The sequence below is a fragment of the Papaver somniferum genome, chromosome 5 (genome assembly GCF_003573695.1).
Source record: "Papaver somniferum cultivar HN1 chromosome 5, ASM357369v1, whole genome shotgun sequence".
Taxonomy (NCBI): domain Eukaryota; kingdom Viridiplantae; phylum Streptophyta; class Magnoliopsida; order Ranunculales; family Papaveraceae; genus Papaver; species Papaver somniferum.
This window is the reverse complement of record NC_039362.1, coordinates 55,723,492-55,735,479: the sequence shown is the minus strand read 5'-3', so window position 1 is coordinate 55,735,479 and position 11,988 is coordinate 55,723,492. Positions and strand designations below refer to the sequence as shown.

Here is an 11,988-nt window from a genome sequence, read left to right as displayed (position 1 = left end):
GTCCACATGACACTTGTCATCAAAAGAAGTTAAGAGAAAAGTGGTCCCAAAAAATTAAAATAACATTTGACTTTCCCAATTAGGAAACTGGCCTATTTTTCTGAAACTTTTATTTATAGAAACTGGCCTATTAAAAAAGAACGGAGGGAGTATTACATACATCAGAACAAAGATAAATCTATAAACATCGGACATTTGCTGGTACCGGTTGGAACTTCTATAATGGTAAATGCGGTTGTTTTGGGGAATTTTTACAAGCCATCCTCTTAATCATACACCAATATAATTGCGCCCACCTCATCCACCGTGACTAATATAGGAGGTGACGCCTAAAATCCTCCAACTAAACAAATTTTAGATATTTTTATGTTCCCCAAAGCAGTCAATATCAGGTACTAACCAACAAAGTTAAGGGCCAATATAGTCATATCCCATTGTTTCCTCCGAAATGCTCACGTTTTCTGTAAGAAGACTCTCCTTCTCATTTCTGGTTTCTTTTCTAATTTCTTTCTACAGGGAGAGACGAAAGTTTCTCTGTCTTTCTCTTCTCACCACTTTCTTCTCTCTTTCCTCGTTTACTCTTTTCTTCTCACACACACAATTCTCAGTTTGTGGGTTTCTTATAAATTTTACCTTTTCTCAATTCTTTCTCCTTTTTTCCGATTGAAAAAACCATTTATTTTGGTTTATAAATTTGTACCTTTCCTTAAATTTATTCACTGATTATAGAATTATAAGTAGCAATACTCTGTTTCTAGGTGATCTATGGGTAATTGTTTAGGTAATTCTAATTCAGCTCAAGTAGATAACGCCAACTCATCTCACAATACTTCTGGTAAGATTCACCAACTTTTGGTTTTTCTTATTTTTTCTTCTTTTTCTTGTTTCGGATATATACAAACCGGTTACGAATTTGGCTCGTTTGTTATCTGTAATTTGGTCTGGAAATGGAAAATATGTATTTTCTGAGTAAAGGGGTTTTGTTTTTTGAGTTTGAGACCTTGTTTGACTTCTGCTTGACTTTAGGGTGCTTCGAAATGATTAATTTGTTAGGGTTTAAGGTGTGAATTTAGTGATTTTGGAAGTTTTTGAGGTGTTGGAATGTTGTTTCTTTGATATTGAGCTGCATTCTGATACATTACTGTGTCTGACGTACGGAGATTTTGTTCAGGTGCTTCAAAAAGTTCCAGCAAAAATGGTCATTCTACGTCTCCTGGTGGCCTCACAATTTCAATTTTCAGTAGAAAGAGTATTGATAGTCCAAGATCTGAAGGTGAGATATTGGCGTCTCCGAATTTGAAGGCTTTCTCTTTCAATGAGCTAAAGAATGCCACTAGAAATTTCCGTCCTGATAGTCTCCTTGGAGAAGGAGGATTTGGTTATGTATTCAAAGGATGGATTGATGATCAAACTTTTGCTGCCACGAGACCTGGATCTGGAATGGTTGTTGCTGTCAAGAAGCTTAAACCCGAAGGTTTCCAAGGCCACAAGGAGTGGTTGGTAGGTTCTAGTGAGAAATCAGTATTTCTGTTTTCATCTTAGGCTATGTCTTATTATTGTTGTCCACTTTGTTGCAGACGGAAGTTAATTATCTTGGCCAACTTCATCATCCTAATTTGGTTAAACTTGTTGGGTACTGCTTGGATGGTGAAAACCGGCTACTGGTTTATGAGTTTATGCCAAAAGGAAGCTTGGAAAATCATCTTTTTAGAAGTAAGTGAACATTTTTCTCGGCTACATTTATCTTGTCACTCCATCACGTTTTTGAAATCTGAGTCTACTTCCTCATCTACCTTTACCCTCGCATCCTATAATATGTGCACATTACACAACTCGTTTAGGAAGCCTGCTTTTCCATGCCTACAATGTTTCTTAATCTCAGAATTCAACTGCAAAACTTGGAGATTTGAAATGTCTGAATTTTCTTAACTTTAAAATTATGCATTATTTGTAGGAGGGCCTCAACCACTCTCCTGGGCAATAAGGATCAAGGTTGCTATAGGTGCTGCTAGAGGGCTATCGTTCTTGCATGATGCAGAATCACAAGTCATATATCGTGATTTTAAAGCAGCGAATATTCTTCTCGATGCGGTACATACTAATAAGAAGCATTCTCCTTGTTTTGTCATTTAAAATTGAACTAATTGTCTAACTTTTAAGAATTTTGATGCAGGATTTTAATGCAAAGCTTTCAGATTTTGGGTTAGCCAAAGCAGGTCCTACTGGTGACAAAACTCATGTTTCCACGCAAGTCATGGGCACACAAGGTTATGCAGCACCTGAATATGTTGCCACGGGTAATAAATTTTTTACCATGCTTGATTAATTATAATCTTACACGGCGATCACCTTTGTCAACTTAATTTCTTCAGATGGATGTAAAGGAATTCCTCTTAGAACAATCATCATCCGTTCACTGTGTGAACAGGAATGGGTTTAGTTGGTTATTTGCTCCAGACCATCATAGAAGATCTTAATGTGGTATAAGCCACAAACTTGCAGATAGCATCCACAAAGTCAAGCTGAAAACCACCATAGAATTATGGCTGCTAAACAGGCTTGGGTACATTCTCAAATAGTCAGGTGGAGCTATACAAATTATTAAGCATGTCATTTTACTTCCTCCTGATATGATACCAAGAAAACAGCATTACAAACACCTTCAGCCAAGGGCGAGGGCGAGGCCATGCTTCTCGTCAGATTTCCTTGATAAACTCATAGCTGATTTTGCACCCAACTAGACAAATTGGTAGTTGCTAGGTTCCCATTGTACACCATTAGATGAATGAGCTGGAGCAATTCACAACCAATAACCCCATCTTAATTTCGATGTTAAATTGTCACCATGAGATAGGAGTCAGTTATCTATGCCTTAGATGATTCTTTTTCCTGATCAAAAACTTCATTACGGTGTGCAGGTCGGCTTTCTGCAAAGAGTGATGTTTATAGCTTTGGAGTTGTGATGTTAGAACTAATTTCTGGGCGCCGTGCAGTAGATAAGACAAAAGTGGGTATAGAACAGACTCTGGTGGAGTGGGCTAGGCCATATTTGGTTGATAAACGCAAGTTATTCCGGATTATGGACACCAAGTTAGAGGGCCAGTACCCCCAGAAAGGAGCACTCATGGCTGCCACCCTTGCGTTACAGTGTCTCAATGGTGATGCGAAAGCACGTCCAAAAATGTCTGATGTCTTGAACACTCTTGATCAGATCCGAGCGCCTAGGGATACCAAATCCGAGCAGCAATCACTTCCTAGTCCTGTTCGTAGATCACCAAGAAGTCATGCTGCAGGTTCACCAAGGAGATATCATCAGCCCTCTCCTCTAAATATTACTCCTAGAGGCTCCCCATTGCCTTCTCGCCTGTCCCCACGTGTACAATAAGGAGAACACATTGCAACTTCTCTTCTTCAACAGTGAATATATGTAAATTTATCTTCTGTACACGTTTTGTTATCTAATTGTAATGAGCTGGTTTGAGCTTGAACCCTGTATGTTTTGAGGCTTTCAATGTCTGAACTCTAACAGAACCTTCTGTCATACATCGGTATACATATTACATCGAAAATTCTTTATACCCCCGCTTTTTTGCCCCCAAACTTTGCTCCCGCGACGTGTCATCGCATTAGTGGCTCATCCAACACCAATGGACCCCCCTGTTCCTCTTTTCTTTCATTTCTTCAAATTCTATGAAATGAAAGAATATGTGCAAGAGAAAACTCCAAATTCTATGAAATCCAACGGTTCTAGACCTCTTAAAACCACATCAAACTTGAAAACAATATCAACGGTTAAGCTCCAAATAATCTCTTCAAAGGGGCAAAGACTATACACCTAATGGTCTAAAGGGTTTTCTCTGTAACTCATATTCCTCGCGACTCCTTTTACCGGTAAAATTTCTCCCAGATCATAAATCTCTTTGTTTTCAATTTTCCCCCAAATCATTTCATCCCCACTCTTTGATCCATCTACGAGTTGATTTTCAGTGATCTTTTTTTTTTCTTTTTCATTCCTCGTGATCTTCTTCTGAAAACCTAATAGTTAAATTTGTTTAATTATATGCAGATTCCGATGATTTTCAGATTTTGAAGGGTTTTTGTTTTCCTTATCGAAGTGATATAGTTGAAGAAGAAGAAGAAATGGTATTAGTATTAGCCTTAGGGGATCTACATATTCCTCATAGGGCATCTGATCTTCCTGCAAAGTTCAAATCTATGCTTGTTCCTGGAAAAATTCAACACATTATTTGCACCGGAAATCTTTGTATCAAAGTAAGCGCTTTTCATGATCCATTTGATTTATGTTGTTTTTAATCTTTCATAGCAATGAATCACTAGTATGCATGGTGGATTTGGAAAATATATTTGTTTTCCTAGTTTTTGTTAGGGTTGTGATGTTAATGTGTCATGTATATATTCAATCTCAATCTTCATTCCAAGGGGTCACTTTTGTTCACTGTATTGCTCATGTGTTTCACTTCTTTGAACTATTACTAAAACCATGCAGAAATATGGTAGAAGAAAAATTTGGTCTCCGCTAGTCTTTTGTGTGTCATTAGTATGCAATGTTGACTAGTCGTTTTCTTAGTGATGTGTGGCATGGGTTTGGTATGCTTACAATGTTAAGCATCTTCCATGGCGTTAACCTTCGTTCATTATCTTGCTCGTGTCTATAACTTCTATCAACTAACTTCTAGGAAGATCAGTATAGGTAGATATGGTGGAAGGAAGCGAAATTTTGTTCCCTAGTCTTTGCTGGAATCGGCACAATGAGAAATCCATATGACTATAATTATTTGACTTTCAAAGTATAGATATAGCATATAAGTAAGCTCATGACGCCTCCTGATTTCTTTTTAAGTTTTTGGTTTGGTTTGAGTTTGTTCGAACAAACTTCTCACTGCAAATCATAGTCTTGTTTAAGAGACGCAAAGCTTTAGTAGGCATTTCTAAGATTTGCTTACAACCACTTATTATAAACTTTTTGTATAATTAGTTAATTATGCTCTTGATTATGAATGGGCTACTAATAGGTCGATAAAAGTATTAATCTGATAGATAACTTTTCTATAGAGTATTAGAGTTCATTGATATCCAAACTCATCAGTTTACCCCCCATCTATTTGAATGATCGGTCTCAATTTGGGGGAAAGGACAGGTAGTAGGCACAAAACCATCCATTCTGCTTCCACATTTGTTCAAATAAAATGCGTAGCTAATTCCATGCATTTAACCAAAAAATCCTTTCTTTTTCCAGTCTTTCTGTGAATCTTATATTAATTTTTGATGTTTGCTATGAGCAGGAAGTTCATGATTACTTGAAGAGTCTTTGTCCAGACATGCACATAACTCGAGGGGAGTATGATGAGGATGCACGTTATCCTGAGACAAAGACATTAACCATAGGTCAATTCAAACTTGGATTGTGCCATGGTCATCAGGTTAGAATATCTTTTCTCATTTCCATGAAAATTTTCCTTTACATTGATCCTGTTTGTGCATGTGCATTTATATCTTCCTTCGCAAGAATCACTTTATTTTGGTAAATCTTTCTGAGAATTACATACTTATTATGGCGTTATATTTTGATTGTACTTTTCCATTTTAGATTGTGAAATATGTGTGCAGGGGGTTGAAGATTTCAAACCTTTTTGCAATTACAGACTTAGAGACTACAGTCAAAGTGTAGAATCGTTGTTACATAGTTAAGAGCATTTTGATTCAGTTTGATCATGCTCATATAATTTTTTATCAGGTAACGGATGGAGCCAACATTAGGGAAAAGTTCTCCATCATGCTGTAATACCTATGTTTATTAGTTTATGAAAACTCTCCATCATGCGTTAACAACCATGCTGTGTTTGCATTGAGCTCACAATAGCTCTTTATTATTTTTGCTTCAAATATATCCTTTGGAACATTGGAAGACTAATTCCTACATTCTCTTCTTGTAATGCCATTAGGTTATCCCATGGGGTGACCTAGATTCTCTAGCTATGCTCCAGAGACAGTTGGATGTGGATATCCTTGTCACCGGCCACACTCATCAATTTAAGGCTTATAAACATGAGGGTGGTGTTGTCATAAATCCTGGATCTGCAACAGGTGCTTACAGCAGCATTACATATGATGTTAACCCAAGCTTTGTTCTGATGGACATTGACGGTCTACGTGTTGTGGTGTATGTTTATGAACTTATCGATGGAGAGGTGAAAGTAGACAAGATTGATTTCAAGAAAACAGCGACAACTCAATCTGCCAGCTGAAATAAAGATTTGTAATTCTTGTTTGCAAACTTCCGTTCTTCACGAATCTTGTTATAGTCTGATGTATGCTGGTTATACCTGTGGATATCAAAAGCTTCATATCCTGAAACTGAATGACATTACTGTTTTCTTGCCGAAAATTTTAGTTTAAACACTTAACTATTTATGACATTACTGTTGCTTTACCAATGAGAATCTTGATACACAAACGGGAATGAAACCCTTCTTTTCTATGAATTACCTTCTTGTGTGGCATTTTAGCAATAGCACATATATTTCCTCACCCAGATGGTATCACAACATGCTAATCCAGAATTTATTAAAATTCTGATCCTACAGGCCATCTTTTGTATTCAGGGAGCATATTACATTCAAGGGTATCTTTAACACTAAATCTTGCATAGTGAGTGAGCTTAACAGCAAAAATCACAGGTACCTCTAGTACATTTTTTTCCTTTTAGCAGGTAGCTGTAGCTTAGTACTAAATCATATATACTTGAGTGATAATTGTAAAGCTTTTAACATGAGCCACTTAACTTATAGAATCAACAACTGAAGTCGTTTCTGGTTATAAATGTTTCAGGGAATTTTAGACATAATAGAGATGTCCATTTCTAATTGCTTTGCTCTTGTTCAAAACTATGTAAACTCAAAATATTCTCAACTTTTAGTTAATAAGGAAAACCAGAAACCGTGGATACCTTACTGGAGAAGAGTAGGTAGAAGGCCAATTTAAGAACATTGTACGAGTGGAAATACAGATTTGTCATTACACTTGTATCTACGTCTACGATGGAGCAGCGAAACATGCGCCTCTCCGTCAGATATCAGCTCGGTAGATTCAAGCTTAAATGGATGAATCTGCGAAGTTCTCGTTGTCATAATGGTGATTATTCATTTATAAGTTTCCATTACAATGCTCAATGAATGTGCTTTATTCCGCAGTAGAGACTTCGGATCATACCTTTGATTTGAACATTTTTGATAAGCTCCAATGACATCGACGGTGAGAACAATTTCATTGTCCTCCTGAAGTCTATTTATATGCCCTCCAGACCTCTCAATAACCTCCTTACTAATAATCTCTCTGTACCCTCTCTGCTGAAGCCACTGCATCTTTTTTCTCCAAACCATGGATCCTAATCCCAACCCAAATTTAAGAGCAACCATGAATATTGAAGCTATGCAGGTAAGTGATTTAGTGGCAGATAGATATCCATACATATGTGATGTCATGATGTTTGCAGTTGTAGTACGTGTTTTTGAAATATTTCAATGGGTGACATATCGTGCAAATGAAAAAATCACCCTCCGGGTATCCGACTGTGAATCCACTGTGAGGGTTTTTCATTCTACAGCCAGTCGTTTGCTTTCCAATGTGACTTCAAGTCTGTTTATCACGGGGATATTAACTCAAATGAACGCTCCAAGGGGTGCAGAACCGGTAATAATCCCATTTCTCCAGTCATTTTTTACTAATGTTGCACAAGATGATAACAATATGGGCCGTAATCTAATTGTGGTCACAGTCGGTATTGGTTTCAATACTACTATTTTCTGTGAGGGAGGAGATATGATCGATGAAGTATTAAATGGTAATGGAAGACCCTGTGATTTTATATTTCGGCATAGTATTTTTCTTTCTGCATTTCCAAGATTTCCTGTGGCTTTTGGTGCAGTGGTTATAGAACCATATGGTGGTCCTGAACCAACAATGGTTTGCTCGATCTGCCTTGAAGAGGTTCCAACTGGAACTCAAGTAGCGTGCTTGGCATGTGAACATAAGTTCCATCTCGCCTGTGTTTGGAGATGGTTCATGAGAAGCATTTCCTGCCCACTTTGCAGGTTTCGTTTGCCCCTCCGAGGCGGCTGAATAATTTGCATTCTTTTTATTTTGGGGACAATGTGATCAAAACATTAAATGGAATGATCCAACAGTGTAATGCAATAAATGTTGTTCCCTATTTGTCATTAAATAGTATAATGGAATGATCTTATGGTATGATGCAATAAATGTTGTTCCCTATTTGTCATTAAGTAGTATAATGGAATGATCTAACAGTATGATGAGATTTTGCTGTGTGTAACCGAAATGACGATTAGTATTTAATAGCCGATTAGTATTTAATAGTTCATAGAATGACAGAATTAGTACTCTCAGTTTTATGCATTAATTTATGCATTAAATAGAGGTTCACTGAATTTGACCAAGGTAAAGAGTGGCTGCTACTACTACCAGGACCCTTGTTCACCAGATTCCTAAGACAGCCCTGGCCCTGTTAGAATCTCCTGGGTTCATCAGACTCTGTTGGATCAAAGACATCTAGTCATTAGTATCCAAGCTCCCCAAAGGTTGATCTATTTACTAGGCATAAGCATGGCAGATGGACATAGTCGAGATCCGGGACCTGAGACCATAACGCGCTGACTAGGATGCATCAGACGCTAATGAGGACGACAAGTTAAGCAAATGCTCTCAGATTTCTTTGAAACTCAAAAGAGCACAAGTCCAATGCACTATAATCTAAATACAATACTACTGATGCCTGAATTGTCCACTTATGTTATGTTATTAGGTGTGTATGCATTAATTAACGTAATTACACCGCGTGATTGTTAGTAATCAATTCTTCCAGACGATTTGTCAAGGAGGTATCTGCATTAATGAAATGGAGTTAAAGAATATGAGGCTTCCTGTATTAGAAGGCATCAGACTTGGAGTCCTGGACCGTCATATATCAAGTCATTTGAAATTCTGACTGTTGTGCACTTTTGTTTCGGTATACCTAGTTTCTAAGTTATTTAAAGCTTGGATATTTTGTATTCCTGAATATAACAAGTCCTTGGCTAGGCTGAGGAAGTTGCTTGCAGCTTAATTGACAATCTTTACAGGTTTGGAGGAAAATCCGCTTTGGGAGGCATTTGGTGCTGTTAGAACCTTCAAAAATCAGCAACTCACACGATGCAATGCAATATTTCCTGATCTTTGGAAAACAAAAATTCTCCCAAGGGGTTCAACTCTGTTCCGGCAATTGGGTCATGCCAAATTGGCGAGCTCGTCTGGATCATAATGGAATTCAACACGGCTCCAAGTTGTGTAAATATGATTATGGCTGTTAAGATTAAATTGTTTTTTCTTATTGTAAATAGTATAACACAATTTCAGAACTGGAAGCATTATTTCATGTTCACAGAGATTAGTTTTTGTCTGCATAGTGTAACAAAGAAACAACAAAGAATTACAGAGTCAAAAGAACTAGGGTCAGTGAAACTATGGATCCTGACAAAGTCCAAGAAATATGAGCTGTTCCAGGAAAATTAACAGCCTATTAATCTGTTGATGCAAGCTTCTCTTCGTCAACCTCGAAAGCTTTCCTGGCTTGCTTTAGCTCCTCGTTCATAGACAACAATTCTTGACATCTGTGACGCTTTGGTATATCCTGTTGGATTACTTTTACTTGTTAGTTTACAAACTTGAAGAGACTGAGTCTATCAACAACAGAAATCAGCAGTAGATTCAGAAGTGTGAGACTGAAAACTGAGGGTATTTGGTAAGGATAAAGGTACCTTGCGAATCAGACGTAGAAAGTCGTCAGTCAAGAGCTTGCCTCTTTTTGTTGCAACATCTTGGGATTTATGAACCAAATCCGTGACGTATTCAACAGCAATGTCCTCCAAAAGAGCGACCGTTTCTGGAAGCGGCTGTTAGAAATACCAACAAATCAAGTACAAAAACACAGGATTTTCCACACGAACCCATTCTATGTGCTTGTTTCTGTATGCAAGTGAACATACAGATCTTTATCCAAGCTTTTTGATCGGCTTGCAGTACAAATGACATTTTTTTGGCGTCCACTGCACTTTGGCCAATTTATTTATTTTCTTTTTTGATACTAAAAGTTACAAAGCATAACAAGCTATTGCTAGTAGCAGTAACGTAGATATTCAACATGTACAGAGGGACTTAAATGGGGAAGCCGACAAGCTAGCTTAGTGAAGTCGTGCGAAGAAAAAGTTTTTTGCTTCTCATGATTCCCAAATTGCTGTTTTCAAATGTAAAGTTCTAGAAGGAATTGTACAGGGTCAAAACATTCTGCTGTATAACATATAGTTCTTAATGAAATTCTTGTTTATTAAAAAAACAAACAAGCTATAGCTGCATTTTGGCAACAACTGGTATCAAATACTTCTTCTAAAGTTTGTTTGAGTTGTTTCCAAAACAAGGTTAACTTGCATATAGTTCTGTAACCTGAAGCTAAGCATCCAACATCAGTTATAACTGATTTGACTTGGTTGGCTAGCATTTTTGCTTAATAAATTTGCAAGACGCTAAGGGGGTTTCCTATTATGAGACTCTCATTTGCCCAACTGCTTTTTCATCAATAACATGGCATTATCATCATCATCAAATCCAGGGATTGGGGCTGCGATTTTTTTTTTGAATCCCTAGATCTGAATCTAATTCTCAAACGTATATCGAAATCCAAAACTTAGAAATTAAATAGTTGCAGACAGAGAATTAGGTTTACTTACATTTGGGTCATCACCAAATCCATACATCATATGTTGCACTGCAAAATATTCAAAACAACCGAGTAAATCAAATCCCGAACAAACATACAAAGAAAGACTCAGAATTAAGAAAGTGTTAAAGATTTGAATTTAGGGGTTATTACAATCTTTCTGGAACATTCCTCTTTTCCGCTTGAAAGAAGTATCAGAAGGAGTTGCTGTTCCAACTTTCACTTTCGAGGAAGCAGAAGGAACAATTGATGAATTACTCATTTTTCTTAATACTAATTTGATTAGGGAGTCAGAAAGGTTTTAATTTGTTCTTGAGTAATTAAATTTAGGGTTTAAACTTTAAACCAGACACTAAAATTTTGAGAAGAAGCGGTAACCGGTCCGAGAGGAAGTTTTTATAGTGGAATTCTCTGAGGGGTGTACAAATCCAACCGATCCCTTCAGATCAGCCCGGCCCAGCATAGTGACTGTTTTTTCCTTAATAAAACATTTCCTTGGAAAAAACATGAAAACTCGGCTTCAAACGATCACCATTTCTTTTGATAAAAAAAACGGTCACCGGTCGGGAGTCGGGACTCGGGCCACATCGTTTGAGTATGTGGCCCCTCTTTATTTATATGTACCCCTACAAAATATTAATAGTATCATTTTTAGTTAGTTATGTTAGTTATAAATTAGTTAACATGAAAATCACGAATTTTTTTGAAAATTTTCATACTGATACCCTCTCCGAAATTTATCATTTAACCAAATAAAACGATGAAAAAAATAGAGGGGTAGATTTGCGGCGAAAATTAAACATCAATGGAGGAAAACTATAGGCTGGTTATATACTTTTTGATTGAGCTAACGATGTTGCTAAAGGTTATGATACTGCTGCTCGTAATCGATGGGGTCTTGAAGCAAAAACCAACTTTCCATCTTCACAGATTAAGTGATCCACATCAAGCAATTTATCATTAACATCGAACCCCAATTTATACATAAGTTAATCAACAATACCATCAGAACAATCAGAACCCAAGTTTAATAATATATAAAGATCCAATGGTGGTAGTTTAAGCAGTACTCTGTTGAATCGTTCAATGGTCAAAAAATTTCTTCCTCAAACCTGATTCATCATGCACTATCTCATAAACAACGGGAACATAAAAGACAACAGCCTCATCGCAACCAGAAGTTGTTTTTGATCTTAATC

The 11,988-nt window shown here is 37.1% G+C and overlaps 4 protein-coding genes across 4 annotated transcripts; 3 read left to right on the top strand and 1 right to left on the bottom strand.

Annotated features, from left to right (window-relative positions):
* Positions 1-490: 490 nt before the first annotated feature.
* LOC113281617 (probable serine/threonine-protein kinase PBL3) lies at positions 491-3,564 on the top strand. Its single transcript, XM_026530403.1, has 6 exons — positions 491-835; positions 1,172-1,500; positions 1,578-1,713; positions 1,955-2,091; positions 2,174-2,297; positions 2,919-3,564. The coding sequence occupies exons 1-6, from the start codon at positions 766-768 to the stop codon at positions 3,383-3,385; spliced, it is 1,263 nt and encodes a 420-aa protein (XP_026386188.1). The 5' UTR covers positions 491-765; the 3' UTR covers positions 3,386-3,564.
* A 187-nt stretch (positions 3,565-3,751) lies between these two features.
* LOC113281616 (vacuolar protein sorting-associated protein 29-like) lies at positions 3,752-6,455 on the top strand. The gene is made up of 4 exons (XM_026530402.1): positions 3,752-3,891; positions 4,067-4,272; positions 5,304-5,441; positions 5,964-6,455. The coding sequence occupies exons 2-4, from the start codon at positions 4,141-4,143 to the stop codon at positions 6,264-6,266; spliced, it is 573 nt and encodes a 190-aa protein (XP_026386187.1). The 5' UTR covers positions 3,752-3,891; positions 4,067-4,140; the 3' UTR covers positions 6,267-6,455.
* A 943-nt stretch (positions 6,456-7,398) lies between these two features.
* On the top strand, positions 7,399-8,139 carry LOC113279070 (RING-H2 finger protein ATL77-like). The gene has a single exon (XM_026527782.1). It carries the CDS (start codon positions 7,399-7,401, stop codon positions 8,137-8,139), a length of 741 nt encoding a protein of 246 aa, XP_026383567.1.
* Positions 8,140-9,384: 1,245 nt separating this feature from the next.
* Positions 9,385-11,134, bottom strand: LOC113277427 (transcription initiation factor TFIID subunit 13-like). Its single transcript, XM_026526527.1, has 4 exons — positions 10,943-11,134; positions 10,800-10,837; positions 9,834-9,968; positions 9,385-9,706 (listed from the first exon to the last, which is right to left on the bottom strand). The coding sequence occupies exons 1-4, from the start codon at positions 11,049-11,051 to the stop codon at positions 9,596-9,598; spliced, it is 393 nt and encodes a 130-aa protein (XP_026382312.1). The 5' UTR covers positions 11,052-11,134; the 3' UTR covers positions 9,385-9,595.
* Between the last annotated feature and the right edge of the window lie 854 nt (positions 11,135-11,988).

What these genes read in the sequence shown, in the direction of transcription:
- LOC113281617 (XM_026530403.1), top strand. Translation starts at nt 766, where the DNA reads ATGGGTAATTGTTTAGGTAATTCTAATTCAGCTCAAGTAGATAACGCC. An exon ending in GGAAAATCATCTTTTTAGAA is followed by an intron (nt 1,714 to 1,954) that starts GTAAGTGAACAT and finishes CATTATTTGTAG; the next exon opens with GAGGGCCTCAACCACTCTCC. An exon ending in CGAATATTCTTCTCGATGCG is followed by an intron (nt 2,092 to 2,173) that starts GTACATACTAAT and finishes ATTTTGATGCAG; the next exon opens with GATTTTAATGCAAAGCTTTC.
- LOC113281616 (XM_026530402.1), top strand. Translation starts at nt 4,141, where the DNA reads ATGGTATTAGTATTAGCCTTAGGGGATCTACATATTCCTCATAGGGCA. An exon ending in CCGGAAATCTTTGTATCAAA is followed by an intron (nt 4,273 to 5,303) that starts GTAAGCGCTTTT and finishes TGCTATGAGCAG; the next exon opens with GAAGTTCATGATTACTTGAA. An exon ending in GATTGTGCCATGGTCATCAG is followed by an intron (nt 5,442 to 5,963) that starts GTTAGAATATCT and finishes TAATGCCATTAG; the next exon opens with GTTATCCCATGGGGTGACCT.
- LOC113279070 (XM_026527782.1), top strand. Translation starts at nt 7,399, where the DNA reads ATGGATCCTAATCCCAACCCAAATTTAAGAGCAACCATGAATATTGAA.
- LOC113277427 (XM_026526527.1), bottom strand. Translation starts at nt 11,051, where the DNA reads ATGAGTAATTCATCAATTGTTCCTTCTGCTTCCTCGAAAGTGAAAGTT. An exon ending in GATTTGGTGATGACCCAAAT is followed by an intron (nt 9,969 to 10,799) that starts GTAAGTAAACCT and finishes TATTTCTAACAG; the next exon opens with CCGCTTCCAGAAACGGTCGC. An exon ending in TTCTACGTCTGATTCGCAAG is followed by an intron (nt 9,707 to 9,833) that starts GTACCTTTATCC and finishes GTAATCCAACAG; the next exon opens with GATATACCAAAGCGTCACAG.